The sequence below is a fragment of the Sylvia atricapilla genome, chromosome Z (genome assembly GCF_009819655.1).
Source record: "Sylvia atricapilla isolate bSylAtr1 chromosome Z, bSylAtr1.pri, whole genome shotgun sequence".
NCBI lineage: Eukaryota > Metazoa > Chordata > Aves > Passeriformes > Sylviidae > Sylvia > Sylvia atricapilla.
This window is the reverse complement of record NC_089174.1, coordinates 61,929,780-61,949,587: the sequence shown is the minus strand read 5'-3', so window position 1 is coordinate 61,949,587 and position 19,808 is coordinate 61,929,780. Positions and strand designations below refer to the sequence as shown.

The 19,808-nt window shown below is 41.8% G+C and overlaps 1 protein-coding gene across 3 annotated transcripts in view; it reads left to right on the top strand.

Moving 5' to 3' along the window:
• The window catches only part of SETBP1 (SET binding protein 1), a 266,963-nt gene that overhangs the window by 35,228 nt on the left and 211,927 nt on the right, over window positions 1–19,808 (top strand). For 2 of the 3 annotated variants that reach the window (XM_066339222.1, XM_066339221.1), the window contains exon 3: window positions 15,550–15,633. The exons of the other annotated variant lie outside the window; for it this stretch is intronic. In XM_066339222.1, coding sequence (XP_066195319.1) covers window positions 15,550–15,633 — 84 coding nt within the window. The remainder of the gene's footprint in view (window positions 1–15,549; window positions 15,634–19,808) is intronic. 3 annotated transcript variants of the gene reach the window in all.

Genomic DNA, 19,808 nt, shown 5'->3' with positions numbered 1-19,808 from the left:
AGGTTCATTTTATTTAATCATGAATATTTTCAGCACATGTGCTGCTTCATGTTCTCATGAAAGTTTGGAGTTCAGATTCCAAAGAGTTTTGGAGCTCAAAACCCAGGTGTATCCAGCATGCAAGCTGAAGAATTGGGTTTTTAAAATTAAAGTTAAACTTCCTCTGTTTTGATCTCCCTCCCTTCGAATAAAGGATATGACAGCACACGCCATCCTCTGTGAGAAAAGGGTTAGATCTACAAAGCACTTTGAACCCCAGAGTGATATCATTCATTTGATTTGGTCTGTTCTGGTTTCTAGTCAAAATGATAGAAACATAAAAAGGTCTTGAGTCAGCACTGCTTTTGGTTTTTGCTTAAATCTAAAACCCTAAAAATGAAAGGGTGACAAGAGAGGAAATTTAAACTGAAACAAAAAAGGAGACTTGAAGAAGCCCAAGAGAAATGGAAAATCTAAACTTTGCTGGGGTGTCTTCAACTGTAACGACCTGAAGGCTAAGCCCACTCCAGAGTGAGAAATTGTACTTTTCCAAGCAAGGAAAAAAGAAGAGCTTCTCTCAGGGGACTGATGAGTCTGGTCACTTCAGAAGTTCTAATTTCCAAAATAATTCCCATTATACCAACCTCTTACTACAGAGGGGTGTTTTGTTGTTTTGGTTTATTTAGTATTTTGGTTTGTTTGTTTTGTCGTTGTTGTTTTGTTTGTTTGTTTGTTTTTAATGGGAGAGCCAGACCACTTTGGGTATCAGTTTGCAGGGGAAACTGAGGCTCACAGCTGTAACTTGAGTTGCCATAGGTCATTCATACATGGTATTGCTGTTCCAAAAAGCTTATATTTCACAATTTCCAGGCTAGTGCTTTATCTTCTAGGCCATAGTATTTCTACAGGGTTGTCTACTGAGTTGTTCAGTATTTTATATCAAGAAGAACCAGTTTCTGACCAGAAGTTTTGAAATTTTCCTTCTTCACAAAATAAATTTATTTCTTGGGGTTTTTTTTGGTTGTTTTTTTTTTTTTTTTTTCTCACTGTGTGTGACTTCTAGTTCTCAGCAACTCATTTTTCTGAAAGAAGTTAAAGGAGCCTCCTATAAGCCCCATGACACAGAGCTTCAGAGAAGTAGGGACCAAAACCAACTGTGTCTGAGTAAATGTCTTGTTTGGGTGTTTGTAATCTGACTCAGTAGCCTAGACCTTGATTTTTATCTTCCCAGAGGATTGGGTGGGAGGAATGGGTAATAACAGTTCAAAGCAATGCAGTTCCTAACATCTGGGGCTAAAGGGAGGGGTGGTATTTTGCAGTAAGGGGTATCAATACCCTGATGTAATTGTTCTATTGTTTGCCCTCTTGTAGGAACATTTTATAAGCAGAAAAGAAGCTCAGATCATCTGTGCTTCTTACAAGACACTTTGCTTGTTTGGAATATTTTAGGCATTACAAATGTACTTCATCCTTCCCCCACTGATTTTGGTTGTTACACCTCAAGAAAATACAACAACCAAGCTTGGGTGAAAGTGAGCATCAAATGTTAGAATGATGGTGAAGTAACATGAGTGGGACTGATAAAGTTGATAAGTTTTGTTGAAAAAATCTCCCTCAGACTTCGAATGACAATAAGGCAGTCCTTGCCCTCCCTAAAAATGTGATTTTTTTCGTCAGAGAATGAAAATGCACAGAAATTTAAGTGTTTTTCTTGAACTTCAGATATTCTCAGAAAACCCTACATTGCTTTTAGAGAATTTAAATTAAAATAATAAAAAAACATGCTTTTTTGGCCACATTTGGCTAGATGAGAGGAGTAATTGGGTATTTATTTATTTGTTTGTTTGTTTGTTTATTTATTGATGCCATTGCTAAAACAAGTCCAAACTGAAGATTTCTAAGCATTTGAGTTCCTCCTGCTGCTTAGATTTAAGCTTTTGAAGCTTCAAGAAGGCTAGGGAGGAGGCTGGAGCTGCGTCTGCCAGCACTCTGCTACTCTGCCTGGGCCATCCCCAGCCTCTGCTAGGAATTAAGGAGGTTTTGGTTGTGTTTTGTCTCCTTTGAGGCGGAGTAGGCTGCCTGGCCAGCAGCTGGCTATCTCCCCATGCTTGCCGCTGATTTGCATGTGGCCATTCTGTGTCCTTTAGTTTTAGATCCAGCTCTAGCAGCAGTAAAATTGTGTAGGTTTAGGTCCAGTCTTACACAGTGGATTTGTGGCCCACTGTGACTCAGAGCCTTGGGGGTTTTTTTAACTTCCAGCATAGATGCTGAGACAGCTAATACGGGAAGTTAAGGGTGGCAGGTGGCCTTAAAGCACCTCTAAAGGTGAGAATCTGATAAGACCCAGCAGTTAAAACAAGCCTGGCAGCCTTGCACTAACACCCATGGGCTTCATAGCAGGGAGGTGTGGGACTGTCAGGATAAAGAGACTCATAGAATTATAGACTATCATGAAGTGGAAGGGTCCACAAGGATCACTGAGTCCCGCTCCAGGCCCTACACAGGACACCCCCAAAAATCACACCATGTGCCTGAGAGCATTGCCCAAATACTTCTTGAACTCTGTGAGGCTGGCACTGTGACCACTGCCCTGGGGAGCCTGTTCAGTGCCCAACCATCCTCTGGGGGAAGAACCTTTTCCTAATATCCAGTATATATCCAATAATATCCTAAACCTCCCCTGACACAACTTCAGGCAATTCTATTGGGTCCTGTCACGGGTCACCAGAGAGTCTTCAGACTCCTCTCATATCTTTGGCCCTTCATACCGATGATGTGGTTGGGCTTCCTTGGCCAATGGGTGGCAGCTTGTCTCAGAAACAGTCTCTGAGTGTGTTGCCCCTTCTGCCTGCATGTTTAGGCATGATATGGCACTGCAGAAGCTCCTCTTTAAAGATGACAATTGTCCTTTGGTCCCTGCGACGCCAAGATCAGCAAACACAATCCCCTAAATTTCACCACTAGTGGTCTTGTAGCTGCTGGAGATGAATTTTCCAGGTCTAGATGGATTCCATATGCCTATATTAATCCAATATTTGGATGGGAGAGCTCTGAAGGTGTTCAGTTCTGTTGTATAAATCAAGGAGTCTCAGTTGAACACCTCAGGTATAGTACATTAGAGATGATCCTACTATTGGTTTAAAAAAAGCTACTCTCAGGCCCTCCTATAATGAAAAGATTTCTTGTCATTAAACATGAGAGAAGGGAAGGAATCAGAGATAGTGAAAGTGGTTTTTAAAATGCAAAAACCTCTCAGGGAAGGCAAGTGAAGGACCCCAAAATTTCTCTGTGTCACACCAATAGCATAGTCATGAGAGGACAATGTCTTCCCCTATCACAGCATACAGATGCAGAGTGTTTTGAAACCTCACTGCAGAGTGTACATGTGAAAAGGCAAGCTTCTGGAATGGCTTCCTGATTGGAAGCTCCAGTTAGAGGTGAATGTTGTTACTTACTGCTCCTTGACCTGCCACAAGTGGCATCCTGTGCATGGGCATGTTAGAGGATCTTCTGGTGCTTTCCCTGCAGGCTACAAAATGCCCAGTGTCCTCATTCGCTTTACAGGATGAATTGGTTGGATTTTTGGAAAACTGTGACCTCAAAGGGGGTGCAGTGTTCAGGAGTCAGCTTGGATGCCATTAGCTCATGTTGATTGCTCCCAGCTCCCATATCTCAAAACAAAAGTTAAAGAGAAAATAGCCCTCCCCTTCCCAGTTTTCCATGTTGCACTGCCTTCCCATTGATTTTATTGCAGTTCATTGTTATCCCTAATGACAGAATTCTGATTTAATGGAGTGTTAGACAGATTGTAGTCAGAATTCCTCTTTCCATCCACCCTATTTCTGTAGAATAATGTAATATGATCTTTAGCAAGTCCCTTTTTTTTTTAAAGGAATGTCCAAATGGAGGAATCAGATTGATTGCCGTCTTTGTGTGCTTTTCTGTTCTCTGGAACATCTTCCTGCAGTACTAGCATCAAATGTAAAGACTGAAGAACTTGACCTGGCAGGTGTCAGCTCTTGGGAATACAAATGTTCAGCTGTAGGAAATATCTCTGTTACAGCAGTGCTGTGGAAGTAATTAGGCAGAGGATAATGGATGGGCTGCAGTAAGATAGGAAGGAATGACTCCACAGAAGTGCTTCATGTTGAGGTCATAAACTACAACAGTGGAGCAAGGATGATGGTGATGTCAGCCAATGCCTGTGGTGAAATTCGTCTCCTCACAGAGGAATTCTCCATGGGTGTTCCTGCTTTATTTGTTCCCAAATCTAGAGGGCCCCCCTGCAGGGTGACTGTGGCAGTGTTAAAGATGGAAATGCTGCCATGTTTCAGTTTTATGTGAACTTCTGTTTTCTGTTTCCACTGTTATAAAGTATTTTGCATTCACAAAGCACTTCCTCCTTTCTGACAACTGCAAATTGGCTGTTTGGGTGGGGAAAGAGTCATTCTCTAGTACCAGGCACATGGTGTGAATCTTGTAATTGTTCTGTGAAGGGCCAGGAGCTGGACTTGATGATCCTTGTAGTTGGTCCTTTCCAACTCAGAATGTTCTGTGATTTTCTGATTCTGTATTACTAGCCACAATACCAACAGCCGTAAAACTCAGTGCAGCCTTTCCTTTGGGGCAACTCTTGCCACACTCTGCATGTTGCTTCCCCACGTGTATAGATGCGGGTGTAGATAAATGAGGATCCTAAGACAGACAATATTCATGTAGATCAGTGCTTGCAAGTAGAGGAACAATCATTCAACTGTTTTCAATTGAATTGAATTCAATTGAATTCAAACATTCAATATCTTCAATTTTGTTCTCTTGTTGAGTCAGACTGCAATGGAAAAACACAGCCTTGAATCAGAAGGCATGCCTTCAGGAGGATCATCTGCTCTGCTCTGTGTTTGGGAGGGACTCAGATGGCTAATAGAAGTGCTTCTTCCCTAGCAGTCTGTGCAACACCTTTCCTTTTGGGCAGCATCTGTGTCCAAACACAACTCCTGGAAAGAGGAGGTCTGCTCTTCCTTCCCAGCCACCTCTCCATGCAGGGGATTCCCTGCATGATCTCATGCAGCTCTAGTGGTAATTGTCATCATCTCATGGCTCAGTGGGGTTTGCCTCCAGAGGAACCAACCGTATGGCTTTTGGCACCCATCTGCACAGGTATGCAGTATTTCATTGCAAGTTTAAAATAAAAATCAGTAAAAAGTGTTGCAAGGAGTAGTTTTCTTACTCCCTTTTCATTCTGCTGTTTAAACGGCTTTGTAGTTTTCTGGTTTAGAAACCTATTTTTCAAGTTAATCTATTTTTTTAACCTTTAAGCTTTTATTTTGACTTGAAAAACAAACATAATTTCTGTTATACCCACAGACTTGCTCCCACCCTGCCACAGATGTTTCATGATGGAGAGACATGCAGACTCTTTTCTTCTTCCCTTTTCAAAAAGGAAAAAAAAAAAAAAAAAAAAACTCTGTTGTCTACACTTTCCAGGGATGAAATTATTTTTAAAGATGCAATGTGAAAATAATGGTGTATTTTAGGAAAGTTTATTTTTTCCCTTTTGATATCTTTATTGCTTCTTTCTTTCTTTCTTTCTTTCTTTCTTTCTTTCTTTCCTTCTTTCTTTCCTTCTTTCCTTCTTTCTTTCTTTCTTTCCTTCTTTCTTTCTTTCTTTCTTTCTTTCATTCTTTCTTTCTTTCTTTCTTTCCTTCTTTCCTTATTTAATTCTTTCTTTCTTTCCTTCTTTTCTTCTTTCTTTCTTTCTTTCCTTTCTTTCTTTCTTTCCTTCTTTTCTTCTTTCTTTCTTTCTTTCCTTTCTTTCCTTCTTTTCTTCTTTCTTTCTTTCTTTCTTTCCTTTCTTTCTTTCTTTCCTTCTTTTCTTCTTTCTTTCTTTCCTTTCTTTCTTTCTTTCTTTCTTTCCTTCTTTCTTTCTTTCCTTCTTTTCTTCTTTCTTTCTTTTCTTCTTTCTTTCTTTCCTTCTTTTCTTCTTTCTTTCTTTTCTTTCTTTCTTTCTTTCTTTCTTTCTTTCTTTCTTTCTTTCTTTCTTTCTTTCTTTCTTTCTTTCTTTCTTTCTTTCTTTCTTTCTTTCTTTCTCTCTTTCTTTCTCTCTTTCTCTCTTTGTTCTTTCTTTTCTCTCTCTCTCTCATTTTGCAGGGTCAGGAGCTTGGAAATTAGGGTGCATCAAAATCGAATGCAACTTTCCCCTCCCTCACATTCACGCCTCTCCTTGCTCTGGCCTGTGCTACTATAGGAAAAGATAAGGTGACTTGGAGAGTTAAGAAAATCTTAGCCCAGCATCACAGTTATCATGTCCTGAAAATCTGTCAGCCCAGTTCAGGAGATATGAATCTTCCTTTTCCTCTTCTACTTGGAAGTCTCTCAGGGGGACTCTGGGTGTGGTGCCTCTTTGCCAGGGGAGCAGCACATGGGCTGATCTCTGTGAACAGGTGTTCTGGGTTGAGCTGCCTCCTATCCCATATATCCATCCCATATCTTGGATATGTTGTTATGTCTCGCAGCTGAATCCCGCCTCTTGGGCGGGAGCCTGCAGTTCCTGCCTCCTTTTTCCTTCTTGGCTGCTTTCGGCTCTTGCTTCAGCTGGCTCGGCTGCTTTTGCCTTCTTCGCTTCGCTTTGCTTCGCTCTGCTCTCTGGCTGCCCCTGCCGCCGTTTTTCTTCCCCCCGCCGCTGCTTCTGTTTGGTTTTTTTTTCCCTCCTTTCTTTCTCTCCCCCCGCCCCCCCCCCCCCAAGGTTTGAACCGGCTCCGGACCTGACCTGACCTGAGAAGTTGGAGAAGTCCCGGGGCTTGCAACAGACGCGTCAGCACCCTCCTCATCACAGTAACCCGTCTTTTCCCACTATTCGGTGTTGGGGAGTGTATTTTTGTCAATAAACCGGTTTTTCCACTTTCCTCCGAGGTATTTTCCTTCCGAACCCAGGGCTGGGGTGGGGGGGAAGGGGTGGTGGAGGTTTGGTTTAGGGGACTCCTTTTGGAGGTTCTTCCCTAATTTACTCCAAGCCAGGACAACAGGTTAAATAAACAGGACTATGTTTGGGTTAATTGTCACTGCTTCTACTGCTCTCCATTATTGATCTATCTGGGAGCCTGGCCAAGGAGCAGATGCGAGGGACAGCATCATCACCTCCCTCATAGTCTTCATTGTGTCTGGATTTATCCTTTTTATTTTCCTTACCCTCCCCTCCCCCCCACTCCTTTTATTTTCTTCTCTCTCTCTCTCTCTCTCTCTTTTTTTTTTTTTTTTTTTTTTTTTTTTTTTTTTTTTTTTTTTCCCCCCACTATTTTTGTTTTTCGCTTTGGCTGAGCAAATAGGCCAGATGGCAGTGAAGGGAACAGACAACAAGTGAGCCATGGCATATGGACAGCCTGTTTAATTTCAACTCCTGTTGGGAAGTGGCTTGCAGGGAGATAAGTTACAAAAGCAGAAGAGGATGAGGAGTGTGTTTTGGAGGGGAGGGGCAGCAGGAAGGGAAGACCCTTTCTGAGATGAAGCATCCCAGCTGAGAGGAGTCCAGGGCACAGGGGACTGAAACCTTGGCTACAATCCTGACACAAAGCAGTAAATTAGCTGTTTCCGTGTCAGTTGGTGCAGGAAGTCTTGTTGGCTGCACATCGGAAGGAGAGATGGGGATGTCTGCCTCAAACAAGGAGGAGGACACATCTCTGATTTGCATCTCACTCCCTCTGTCCCAGAAAAGGTCCAGCCAGTTTTAGGACTTGGGATGTGAAGGTTTTTGCCCAGCTGCAAAAAGAGGAATCATGCTGTCTTAGGTGATTTTTTTCTTTGCAAATAAGATTGTGTGTGTTTTGCTCCTATGGGCATCAAAGAGAGATCACCCACTTAACAATCCTTTGAAGAAAAAGGCTTTTTGAAGAAAATGACTTTTAAGTTTAGAAACAAAACAAAGTAAAAAGTTGACACAAAACAAAGTTAAAGGCAGTTTAATAACTATGTAGTCGACAGTGATTCCCTTTTCCTCTTCCCTTCTGTTTTGGCCTTCATTTTTCTCTGTCTCAATTTGCTTTTTGGATTCACTATTCAAGTTATCAGCTTCTGGCTATCTATTCACATTGTTCATATATTTTGGATTTTGCTGACTGAGACCAAAGGGAGTCTTGCCTTAAATATGTCTCAATGATTTAGGAAGAAAATTAGAGTGAATTGCACTAAAGCATAGATATGTGAGGCTTCCTGGCTTAATTTTGATATACTCAGACTTTGGGAGAGAGTGAGGAGAGGTAGGTGTATTTTTCTTACTTTTTTTAAATGTGTTGTTTTTGAATCTCAGCTTCATTGAAATGCACTTTAAAGTGGCTACACAGTTTAGGAACTTGAGAAGTCTTATTTCTGCTGATGCTCAGTGGGTTTTGGTGTTCTTTGGTACAGGCCCTCAACACCTTAACCCTAGAGGCTTTCTTAAAAATCACCCATTTTGGCCAACAACATCATAATTTTGTTCTATTTGCTCCTCTTTGATGAAAGCAAGCATGGAATCCCAATACAATCATCATATACATGGACCATTTAGAGCTCTGGGCATATTATCAGCATCCTGACTGATGGATGGGACTCCATCTTGATGCGCCCATGTCTGAGATTCAGCTGTGAGCTCGATGCCTCATCTCGCCAGGGTAGGAAAACTCTATACACCAGTTAGCTCTGGAAATCCTGGTCCTGTTGGCAGGATGCAGATGATCCTGGGCTATAGTTGTGCTTTACACCTGCACAAAGAACTTTTTATATGGCATTAATTCTGCAGAGAAGTTTTTATTCACTAGAGATTCTGCAGAGTTATTATGCATCACTGGCTTGGTGGAGCAGATTTTTAACTTACAGCTCAGGCACTCCTCCACTGATTAGTTTTAACATGAAATAGAAACACAAGTCTGTGATTTATTGGTGAAATATTTTAGATAGATTGTTAGATTATTTAAATAGCAGAGTTTAAAGCAGGCAAGGTAAAACAAAACAAAACAAAGAAGGCAGTTCATCCAAATAAGAGCTCAATTTTCCTGAATTTGAAAACTGTACATTTAGACTCACTAGTTATCTGAAAAAAAGTCTCCACTTTATTACTCTCACAAAAAACCTTCATCTTGAATCTTTTTTCCATTTGATCCCTGCAGACTCTGTTTCATCTGCATTGCTAAGAATTGTTGCAGCCTCCATCATTTCCTACCACTCATATAGCACACATTTGTGCACTCGTCCAGACTGGATGCAGTTTTCCCCTTTCTCTGAATGCTGATGGAGAGGTTTTTGGCTTACTGTTGGTAAACCAGGTGAGGACTGCTCCTGTCTTCTTGCCTGGGGTTTGGACATCACATCATCTTGTCTTGCCCTTGGAGGTGACCTTCCATCCTACCTTGAAAAAACTTTTCTGCATCTGCTGCACTTGTCTTTTCCCAGTTGCACTCTGGCATCTGTTTGACATTACCACAAAGTAAAATTAGAGATATCTTTTTAAAGGAGGAGATAGAGATCATGCTCATGATCTTTAAGAAAAGGACTTCAGAGTGGGTGGCAATAACAGTGTACCACAAGCATCCTGCTGTAATTGTAAGGTTCATATATGCCCTTAGAAGTGCTTATTAGATTCCCATTAGTTTATGCTTTGCCATAATGTTATAAAGTTATAATGTTGCTTATCATTTGAGGTGCATTGTTGTTTAAGAATCACAGAGCAATTTGGGTTGGAAGGGACCTTAAAGATCATCTGGTTTCAGCCTCCCCCCACGGGCAGGGACACCTTTGAATAGACCAGGTTGCTGAAAGCCCCATCCAACCTGGCCTTGAACACTGCTGGGGATGGAGTGTGCACATATTTTCAAAATTTTTCCCCCTAATTTTGAGATAAAATACATGGGACTTGTTGCATCCTAAGGAGCATTTAATGTTTTCAGTTTCTGTTTTTCTAAAATTCTCCAAATTTGAGAGAGCTTGCTTGCTTCCTCAGCCATGTGTGTTCTGAATATCAGATCAGTGTGACACATCAAAAGCAAAGGCGATTAGGCTTTGACATGTCTTCAGTAAAAACTCATGGGAAATGTGCATCAAGACCCATAGACAGCTTTGAAAATTTCAGTCCTTTATCTACTCACATTTCAACACAAAAAAAGAAATATTTTTCAAGTCTGACCTCCTCTAGCAAGCCCTTTGTCTTGAGCTGTGCATCGAGAAGGAGAAAACTTTCAAGGTCTGATTCTTTCAAATGTGGCAGCTGAAAAGAAGGTAATTAGGACAGGCAAATCCAAACAGTACCTTTACAAATGGTATTTATCTTTTTTTTCCCCTGTGTATGTCTATATTATACTTTTCCACCTGCCTTCAAAGGGAAGCTGATAAAAAGGATTTGCTTGGCCTTTTTGTTGCTGAAGGGGGAAGGGTGCCATTTTTGTGCAGTGCTGCAAGACAGATTCTGCAAGTGAAACTACCCCAGCAGGGGCAATCCTGCCCGGAGGGGACAACACCAGGTTTTCTTTTTTTTCCTTTGCTCTCCTTTGTGGATTTGTTGTGCTGTGAGACCAGCTCCTTTATGGCATGTAGGAGTGGGGTTTATGGAGCAATCAGCTCCATCAGCAGTAGTGGCAATTGCATAATTCTTTGGTCTTTTGTAATAGATTTTGTGTGTGTGAGCTGAAAGTATGGCCAATAGGGCAGGGGAGGTGAAAAGTTGTCTTTTTTAAGTTGGAAAGCGTCTGCCCGAGTTCCTTTATGCTTTTCAGGCTCACGGATGAGAGAGAGCGTGTGTACGTGTGCGCGTCGGTGCCCATACAGTTGCTCAAGTGGGAAAAAACCCCGTTTGCAGTTCACACAGGAGGAATTTCTGATGGAGACAACAGTGCTAAGCAGAAAGGCACATCCTGATCTCTAGCAAGTGAGGGGCACGCTGGCGGACACACGCACACAACACATACTCTCCGGGCGCTCTGCATAATACATGCAAAGCGCTCCCTTTTAATGAACGTAACCTATGGTGGCTGGGATGCAGCCGGCCAGACCTCACCATTAATAAACTGGGAACATTCTTCTCCTTTTTAGTCCCTTTCAATGCCAGCCTTGCGTTTTGATCTCCCTTGAATGCTGCTCCCCCTCATTTGGGGCTCCAATTCTGAGAAGATTTGGCGCATTGTTTGAGGTCGCAGGATGTCGGATTGATTTCGGAGCTTTTGTATTGACTCCGGGCTCCTGAATGAAGCTGTCATGTGTGTCTGTGGTTGGCTAGCAGGCTGTCCGGCTGCAAGCTGTGCCTTCCTTTGTTGTTTAGGCCTCATTGAGTTGAGGGAAGAGGCTCATTTCAGGGTGATTTACCACCACCCAAACACCAGCTGTCTGTTGTACTGCTGCTTGCCTCCACCTTGGATTCAGTTCTTATTACCCTTCCTTTCCCCCCTTCTCTCCCACTCTACCAGTGTAGGCACTTGGGTACTGGTTCTTCAAAATGCGTGGATCACCCTGACAGAACAGCAAAAAAAACATAACAAACACTGAATGTGTTGTTCTTCCTAATGGCATTTATGCAGCCGTGGGGATTTTTAGGGTTTGCTGTTGCAGTGCTATACATAGACTCAAAGAATGATACCCCACATTGGAACTGACTCACAAGGATCATCGAGTACAACTCCTGGCCCTGCACAGGACATCCCCAAGGATCACAGTGTGTGGTTAAGAACCTTGTCCAAATGCTTTTTGGACTCTGGCAGACTGGAGGCCTTCTGTGGGGTGGTTCCAGTGCCTGACCACCCTCTGAGTGGTTATACCAGCTCCCTGGGGAAAAAGCTACTTCTAGTATTTTCAGTTGCTGTTGCTCAAAAGAGAGAAAGGTGAATGAAAACCAAGCAGGTTAGACCCCAGCTGGACCTGTCAGCTTCTGCAAGGTGCATGCACATTGCTAAGCCAAGCCTGCCTCTGGAGCTGAGCTTTCCAGCCACAGACTTGGAAGAGAGGATCCTACTGTTAATCACAGCCAGCAACACCAGAGCACAGAGCCTGGCAGCTCCCTGGAGGCAGGCCGGTGCCATGTGCCTCATGTCTGACTCCTTCAAATGGAGCTGGCAGCTCCACATGGGATTGCTCTGGGCAACACTGCAGTGATTTGTGTGTGTCCCGCACCTCCCCTGGAGCTGCTGGCGTGAAGCGAGTTGTGACCGACCCTCATTTGACTTCTGGGTGATGCAGTTCAGTGTTTCTCGACCACAGGCTGTTAAAACTGGCAACTGCTCAACTCCTGTCACCCGTGCAGCTGAGATAATTAAGGCTGTTACTATTACTATTGGTTTTCTTATTTTTCAGCAAATTTTAGCCAACTGCTGGAGCCCATGGTGCAAGGAGCTGGGTGAGGCCAGCCAGATTCCCTGTAAGAGGTAGGATAATAGGACATACATCAAGGAGCCTTCTTGCTCTTTTGCCTTGGGAGGAGTGATGTCTGGCAGTGGATGTGAGCCAGCAGAAGGCAAAGTGATCTTCCCTGTTGGAAAACCTTGTGCTTCTAAACAATTCTACCTGCTTCTAAACAATATCACCTCATGTTATTAAAAGGCCAGGAAACATAGAAATTATTCTCCATTAACTAAGACCAAACATCTATACCTAGTCAAATGAGACTTCTGTCTTTGTGGTGTTCTCTTCTTTCCCCTGTGAGCATCAAACACTGCTGGACAAAGAAAGGAGGGAAATATTAGGAGGCAACAACCACAGCAGGATAGCCCCAGCAAGGTGTTTTAATTTCTTAACAAACTCCTTGGATACTATAAACTGTGAAATAACATACAGATAAACAAACAAAAACTCACTAACCCTTAGCACCCTGGAGGGCTCTGTTTCAGATCACTGAATAAAAGCTGAAGTTGCACATGCATGTTTAATGTAACACAAGGCGTGTGCTGTGGAAAAGAGTGCTTTCCTCTAATCTGGTTCCAGACAGAAGCATCCAAACAGAAGCCCCTTTCCCTATCCCCACTGAACTGTTTGGTGTATGTGAGGAAACCCCTGAATGACAAGGCCTCCATCTGCTCTGGAACAGAGTTGCGACTGGCTGCAAATGTTGTCCATATGCTTTTTTTTTTTTTTTTTTTTTTTTTTTTTTTTTTTTTTTTTTTTTTCCCTTTTGCCTTTCAACTTAGCTGCCTAATGTTAGACACCTATCTGCAAATTAAGCATCTGCTCATAAGGATCTTTCCTAAAATAAGATGGAGGTAGTAGCTCCTTCATCCAATACACATTAAGAGAGGTGCATCTGCAGTTGGAAAAGGAGGTGGGATTATTTATCCAGTGCATTGCTTTCATTTGGGTTTTCTTAGGAAATTGAAGAGCCAATTCATTCTTGTACTGTCAGAGGATAAGAAAGAAACTCTCAAGTTTTGGGTTCACATTTCCCTTGTACTCTTGATTTTTCAGATGGTTGTGGGCAACATCTTGTGATTTCTTTCTGTGTTAAATAAAACTGGTGATACTTCCATTTGTATAGGAGAACATGGCCATGGTTTGCCATGAGCTCAGGTGGCATTAGAGCCATAGAAGGGTCTAAAAATGGGAGGCAGTGGGACAAGCTGAGAATCAATGAGACATATGTGGGTATAGTTTCTTAACCACAAGTGTACATTAATGCTATAACCATCCCAAGGTATCCAGTGGCCTTTTGAAAAATGTGTGAGTCTCCCCTAGGTCTTTTTATAGCTTCAACTTTCCTCATATGCTGTGGGGTTTCTAGAAGGTACTCTGTAGTTAGACAAAGGGGTTTCTCCCTGTGCCTCAGTTTTCTGTCTCTAACACAGTATTTTAATACACCTGACTTAACTTATAGTTTAACTTCTTTCTGAGAAAAAAAATACTTTAATAGATTACAGACTAGTTGTTGAAGGATTATAGTAGCCAGGCAAGAGTGAAACACCTTTGACAAATCAGAGTCACAAGCAGAGGAGGCCAGTTGGAAGTAGTCCCCTGAACACCTCAGAGTCTGACAGTGTGTAATCAACAGCCCAAACATGAGGCATTTTGGATAATTATCAGGTTAGGTATCAGTACAGCCTTTTCAGTGTCTTAGCTTTTTCTCACCTTCTCTTTTGGAAGGAGAGAAAAAGATTATTTCTGCATATTATGTGACCTTGCTGGAACTTGTGAGATGCTGAGCTCACCAAATAAGAGATATCCCCACACCTGGCTGGTTGCAGGCTCTCCCAAGGTATCTGTTTTTAGTTCCTGCCACCAAGAGTCATCTCTCTGTTGTGCCCTGACATGGAGCAATAGCTGCAATTCCTTTTAATCATGCCCTTTTCCTTCCACATCCTTAAGGGCAGAGCACTTCCACTTGGCTAAGCTCACTAACTGTGTTGGGATCTCCTTTTCTATATAAATTAATCCGCTGAAATCTCATGACTGTTCATGGCTGCACATGAGCAGATTCTCCCTCTGCTCCCCAGCAGATGCCAAAAGTGTTTATTTTTCAACTACAGACAGAAAAGTATGAAAGTAGGCAATGTCTTTATGTGCAAGCCTATCAAGTAATTGTGATATGCTTGTGGGGGCTCCACTGCTCTTTTTGACTCCATGCAGTTTAAATTCAAGCAGCATTTTGACCAAGTCTGGAATCCCAACTCCTTTGTGCCATGGCGATTTATCAAGATGTCCAGGTTTGATAAGCAACAAAAATACTTCCGTGAAGAACCAAAGTGACTCAAATAAACCTCAGAAAAGAACCCTGTTAACATGAGAAGCCTTGCTGCTTGGACCACTCTCAGTCAGTTTGGTGGATTTTCAGCAAAAATGAAGATGTCTGAGCTTAGCTTCACTCTTAGACTGTTGGTTACAAATAAAAGGAGAGTTAGTGGACTCTGATTCTTTGCAAATCTCTGTTGGTTTGAGTATCAACCCCTGGTAGTGTCCAAGGCCAGGTTAGACAGAGCTTGGAGCAACTTGGTCACAGGGAATATGTCCTGCCCATGGCAGGGGGTGGAACTGGATGATCTCTAAGGTCACTTCCAACCCAAACATTCTATGATTCTATGTCACAGACATTTCAGAGTCTGTACCAGCAGTGTCAGGTGATAGTGTGTGCTTGGATTCCTGGCATGGGTTTACCAGGGATGATATGGACCCATAGTTCTACTGAGAACAAGTCTCTCCTGAAGACTTTATTTCACCAAATCTGGGGACATTAGAAGCAAGTAGGCATTAACTTAGTAAAGATGAACAGAAAAAGTAGTGTATGAGCTTTTCCTCAAGTCACTGCATTTTGGTATTTGTACTGCATGCTAGACACATTCCTGTTCATGCAAGTGTGTGGAAACCATGGGTTAAAAGAACGTGTTTCTTTTCAACTTTGCTTTCCCACTGTCTTTTTCCGCACACCTTTCTTTCCTTCTTCCTCTGTGTGACTTCCCTAATGTTGTGATATCCTTTGGGGAAGTCTTGGCCGTTTGAGAGCTCCCCTTCTGTGAAAGAGAACCTTCCAGCAACACATGAAGAGTCCACAGGCTTCCTCTGCTCCTGATCACAACTACAAGCCTCTTTGTCTTCAGTGGTTCAGATTGCACTGATGTTTTTCCTTCTTATCTCTTATAGGGAAAAGTCACTGGAGATGCAAAACTGCTTATGAGTTGTGGTTGCAGAAAAGGGAAAAATTCTCAAGTGAAAGACTCAGATCAGGTCAGTCAATATGTACCTTAACTGGTGAAATCCAAGAATGTCTTAACATTTGGTGGATTTAATCTGTGTTGTTGCATATCAGAGTTCCTGGAAACAGAGTCCTTGGCATGATTGAAACGGTACAACATTAATGTTTGTGTGTTTGTTATTTGTAGACAAAAACTCAAGCAATATTGGGGGTTCATTGCACTAGGACATGTTAATACCCTAGCCTGAATTATTCCCATCTGGTTTATTTATCCATGAATTCTGTTTCTTTATAAAAATCCACTCCAGGCAATGCCTTTCTTAAAGAATATTGCATCTCCCTGCTGGCTAAATGCTTGCAACCTTTGGTCTCCTACTGTAGCTGCCTGGATGGGTGGTAGTTCATTGCATGTTTTTGTTCTGAAGTGACACCATCACAAGGACATTCTTCACTGGGGTTCCTCATTTGTTTACAAACTAATGGCCAGGTTTCATATTTCATATTCATATGAATTTCGTATTTCATATTCATTACTTGGAATGAATGGCCCCTTATTCTAAATTGGTCAAATTGACATTGGTGGGATTGCTGGTAGGGTTCAGTAATTGCAAGTGAGATGGACTGTGCTTGGAACAACTGCCAGCTGGTGGTCTCTTCCTTCCCCCTACCACTTGGAACTTATTCAGACTAGCCAAGTTCATCTCTGACAATTTTTTTTTAGTTCTTATGGCCTCCTGTCTTTGTGGCTAAAGAAAAGTTTGAATCTGGAGATCATTCTTTCCAAAGATTAAACAAAATTTGATCTGAGCATAAACATTTTATAAAATCAGGTCACCCAATGTTAAATGTGGCAGAATAAAGCAGTTGGTCTCAATTACCAAATAACTTTGCTCTCTAATGTATCTTGTGGACAACCTGTGACTGGGTTTAGACCTGAGGCAGATTCAAACTGTGTCCCTGAAGCTCCAGAGACTCCTCATATATTCCTGGTGGGAAAAGAGATGAATTCTCAGAAAGAAAAGTGTTTTTCACCTTCAACATACATATTCATCAACTTTAATTAGTAACAGTGTCTGTAAGCCTTGATTTGTTAATGTTTGAGATCTGACAACAGATCTATCTTATCTATAAACCTATGCATCCATTCATGTACCTGTTATGCAGTATTTTCTGCTGTGAGGAATGCTGGTCACTCTTACAAATTCTTTCTAGAATTGAGTCTTTCATTGATTTGCTTGGCTGCTTTTATTAGAACTTTCAAATTAGCAAAATAATTGTCATGAACTATATAGTCAGTTTACCATCAAGATAAAGATTCATATTACTTTTCTTTAAAATACTAGCTTCCCATTCTCTCAAATGCAAGTTTAATGTTCTCATTTTGAAGTTCTAATACATCAGGGGAAAATTATTTTAAAAATAAACACTCTTACTAATCTTAGTCTTTTGTGTTTTGATGTACTCTGGTTAAATCATTTTTAGTTTACAGGGGGACCAGAACACTGTTAAAGCACTGGTAACATAGATTAGAAAAAAAGTTGGAACATCTTGATTGAAGAGAGGTTTTACAAAGCACTATCTCTAACAAACTCTCGGTAGTAGACCTCAAACTCACAAATTACAATATTTCAGTTAGAGTGTAGGCAACAGTTTTCAGAGGGGAAAACATATCCTATTCTCTTTGATGTTTTCTGGAACAGTGATAAAATATTTTTTGCATTCAGTTACTTCCTGAAATCTAATTTTTGATGCCTGATGATGTGTTGACCATATCTGTACCTCTTTATTTGCTGTATCAACATAAACTGTTGGGCAAGTGCCTTCTTCAGAGGCTGTAAAGCTCATTTGTTATGTCCCTTGCAGGGTCCTGTTTCAGGGGATAGGAGGTAGATGGAGAGAAAATTAGTACAGGAGGATGGGTGGCAGTGTGGAACGTTTGTCTGTGAATGCAGGACCTCAGCTCAGCTTATAAATTGTCCCCTGGGCCTTGTAGATAAACACAGACTTCTATGGTGACATTGGCTGGGAAAAGCAAACACTTGCTGATGATTGTAGGCTAATCCTCCAGGACACTAATTGCCAGAAAACCAAGGAAGCATTATTTTTAGGAACAGCTTGTTTCACTTTGTGAAGGGGAAAAACAGTACACTGGATTTAGCTTTGTTTGCAGAGCTCTGTCCCCACCTCCTGCACCCTGTATCAGATTTTAAAGATTTACCTTCATTATTGGTATTGTTGTTGGGGCCTTTTCCTTTTTTCTTTTTTTTTTTTTTTTCCTACCCTGCTTTGTGTTTCGCTCTGGCGTCTCTGTAATGTTTTGTGAAAATGCAACTTAGTTTTAATTTGCATGAATGTATGCATAAATAGGCATGTGGGTTTTATATCATTAGCTATTTAAAGGTTTGGTTTAAAAGTCACCAACTACTTTTCAGCTGAAACTTTTGTGAAAGGTTATGCTTTGCAAAGCGTTTGTTTTTCTTTCATTCCTTCAAGTCAATTTGGAAACTGGCAAAAATTCCTAAACACACTGCCCCACTAGGAAAAATCCCCAGTTGAACCAAATCATAACCTCATTGCCAAGGATTTAATTTACTGGCATTTAATTTACTGGCATTTCTTATTTCAGCCTGGGGAAGAGGAGACTGAGGGGAGACCTCATTGAAGTTACAAGTTTCATGTGAGGGGATGAGGAGTGGCAGACACTGATCTCTTCACTCTAGTGAGCAGACAAGACTTGAGGAAACAGCATGAAACTGAATCAGAGGAGGTTTGGGTTGGAAATCAGGAAAAAGTTCTTTCCTCACAGGGTGGTGGGGCACTGAACAGGCTTCCCAGGGAATAGTCACAGCACCAAACCTGCCAGAGCTCCAGGAGTGCTTGGATACCACTCTCAGGGATGCACAGGGTGGGATTATTGGGGTGTCTGTGCAGGGCTATGAGTTGCACTTGATGATCTTAATGGGTTCCTCCCAGCTCAGAATATTTTGTGATTCTGTGGTTCTCCAGGATGACCCTAGAAGAAATGGACTTCCTTGGCCTGAGCCCTGCGTCCATGAGTTTGTCAGTCAAAGACACCAACTATCTGCATGATATTTTCCATGGTACAAGTCACCAATGTGTAAAATCTGGACCTGTCAAGGGCAGAAGTCCGAATGGGCTTACACAGGGCTGGGATTTCACAACAGGAACAAGCAACCCAACCTTCCTGTTGGATTTGCATCAGACCAGGAGAGGGACTGGTGGTCTGTGTTCTGTGGCCTCCCAGTTCTGTGGCCACCCTGCATGATGACATGGAAGGATAAACAGTGCAATATAAATCCTACAAAAGCCTTGAAAACCTCGAAGGGAGTAGAGCTGAGTGCACTGAAGAACTACAGTAGCAACCCTGGTGGATGATCTCTAGGAAACTTTGGCTCAGCAAAGCAGGATGACTGAGAGGAGTCCCCAGATAGGACCGCCTCTTGCCAGCAAAATCGCTATTTCCTTGCCTGCCTTTGGCACCATTGCTTGTTTTTTGTGTTCTTTGTGGGAGTAAAATTTATCCATGCTTTGAGGCCCAGAACCAATTCTCTGCACCACAAGCATCCTGCTGTAATTGTAAGGTTCATATATGCCCTTAGGAGTGCGTATTAGATTCTCATTAGTTTATGCTTTGCCATAATGTTATGAAGTTATAATGTTGCTTATCATTTGATGTGCATTGTTGTTTAAGAATGACAATCCTGGACTAGGATTTCCTTGTGCCAAGTAGCATACTAACACAAAGAAGGAATAATGTTTCCCAGGGAGCAATTTTATCTGTATGCTTTCTGAGGAAAACAGAAATGTAATTCAAGAACAGGAGGGAAATGTGTGGGTGGGCAAATAATGTTCATATTAGAGTTATGTATAAGGTTAAGAGCTAGAAGTAGCAGAGTGCTCCATATTCTCAGCACATGCAGCTCTGCCTTCTGAGAGTTTAGTTTTATTTGCCTTCCACTGGTTCACCTAAAAGGTGGGCAATTTATCAGTGTTTAGCTGCTCTTATCCTTTGACTTACAGTTGTCTTTGTTCTTTTTTTTTTTTCCCTCTTTGCTTAACTTTTTTTGGGGTTCCTGTGAGATCAAGTGTTACTGAGAAGTCAGATCCCCTTTTCCTTGCGTGTGTTTGGTCTTGGTTTTATTATGACAAAATTATGCCTCCTCTGGAAATGGTATCCATGCTGCAG